This window comes from Glycine max, chromosome 3 (assembly GCF_000004515.6).
Source record: "Glycine max cultivar Williams 82 chromosome 3, Glycine_max_v4.0, whole genome shotgun sequence".
In the NCBI taxonomy this organism is placed as follows: Eukaryota; Viridiplantae; Streptophyta; class Magnoliopsida; order Fabales; family Fabaceae; genus Glycine; species Glycine max.
In genome coordinates, this window is record NC_016090.4 from 11,841,849 (window position 1) to 11,843,361 (window position 1,513).

At 43.8% G+C, this 1,513-nt stretch overlaps 1 protein-coding gene across 1 annotated transcript; it reads left to right on the forward strand.

Annotated features, from left to right (window-relative positions):
• Positions 1-267: 267 nt before the first annotated feature.
• LOC113001194 (uncharacterized) lies at positions 268-1,275 on the forward strand. Its single transcript, XM_026127998.1, has 3 exons — positions 268-649; positions 734-803; positions 960-1,275. The coding sequence occupies exons 1-3, from the start codon at positions 268-270 to the stop codon at positions 1,273-1,275; spliced, it is 768 nt and encodes a 255-aa protein (XP_025983783.1).
• Positions 1,276-1,513: the final 238 nt, after the last annotated feature.

Here is a 1,513-nt window from a genome sequence, read left to right on the forward strand (position 1 = left end):
AGTGGAAGAAGATGAGTATTGGTGGGAGAATACTCGCTAATGCCTAGAGGCTGAAGGTCAAGATGTGACCTAGGATGTCTTCAAGAGGGTATTTTTGGAGAAATACTTTCCTGAGGATGTTAGGAACAAGAAGGAGATGGAGTTCTTGGAGTGAAGCAAGCTATGAATTACCAAGGTGTTCGTTAGTCTCCACTTTTGGTTAACATGTGTTGGATTTGGGATGAAGACTCCCAAGATAGGGCGACCTATTATAGGAGTATAGGTCCAATGAGGATTAAAAAGAATGGACCACAACATCGGGGAAAACCATACTTGACCCCTCCTAAGCAATATGGTAATTGCCCCAACAATCAAAAGACTGTTGCTATGGGATTTGCTGGTGGTAGTGGTAGCAAACCCAGTACCTTCCTCACTCATATCACTTGTTACAGATGTAGTAAGCCAGGGCACATTTCCTTAAATTGTCCCGATAAAGGCATATTATGTTTTAATTGTGGACAAAAAGGACATATTCAAAGAGATTGTCCACACCCCATGAAGGAGAAAAATGGTGGGGGCCTGAATGGTCAAACTAGACATCCGAAGGCCACTGGAAGACTCTTTACCCTTAATGGTGCTGAAGCTTCAAAATCGAAAGATCTAATCCAAGGTAAATGTTTCATAAATGGGACTCTGTTGCTTGTGCTATTCGATTTTGGTGCAACCCATTCTTTTATATCCCGTTTGTGTGTAGGGAAACTTAAGCTTTCTGTGTCTTCTTTAAATAAAGATCTGGTGGTAGAGACCCCAACTAGTGGTTCTGTGTTAACTTCTAATGTGTGTTTGAATTGTCCTATGGAAATTTCTGGTAGAACATTCTTGATTGATTTCATTTGTTTGCCTTTGAGCTATATTGATGTTATTCTTGGTATGGACTGGTTATCTTCCAACCATGTCTTCTTAAACTGTTTTGACAAAAGTGTGGTGTTTGATGATTCTGGAGTGAGTAAGGATATGATGTTTATCTCTGCCAACCAAGTTGTGACATCTTTAAAAGAAGATGCTCAAGTGTACATGATCTTGTCTAACCTGGAAATAGAGACAAAGGTTTCCATGTGTGACCTCCCTGTTGTTAGAGAGTTTCCTGAGGTGTCTCCTGAGGATATATCCGGTCTGCCACCCAAGAGAGAGATAGAGTTTTCCATAGACTTAGTACCTGGTGCTGGACCCATATCCATAGCCCCTTATAGGATGTCTCCTATAGAGTTAGCTGAGCCGGTCCGGGCAAAATCCTGACCCGGTATGCATAACAGCTGGGCAATGGCCTCCTCATCAAATCCATCGGCCCGATTCCTCCTCTGACTATACTCGCACTCCTGGCACTCCTCCAACACTAGCGGGTCTCCTAGGAACTGGCTGAGGGCGTCTGCATCAAAAGGAATCCACTGGCCCCTTACCCACGACCGCATGCCCTCCTCCGTGGGCCAAGCATTGGCATAAAACTCTAGGACTACATCTGGGTCAAACTTGGCCA

What these genes read in the sequence shown, in the direction of transcription:
- LOC113001194 (XM_026127998.1), top strand. Translation starts at nt 268, where the DNA reads ATGAGGATTAAAAAGAATGGACCACAACATCGGGGAAAACCATACTTG. An exon ending in ATCGAAAGATCTAATCCAAG is followed by an intron (nt 650 to 733) that starts GTAAATGTTTCA and finishes GTTTGTGTGTAG; the next exon opens with GGAAACTTAAGCTTTCTGTG. An exon ending in ACCCCAACTAGTGGTTCTGT is followed by an intron (nt 804 to 959) that starts GTTAACTTCTAA and finishes TTTTGACAAAAG; the next exon opens with TGTGGTGTTTGATGATTCTG.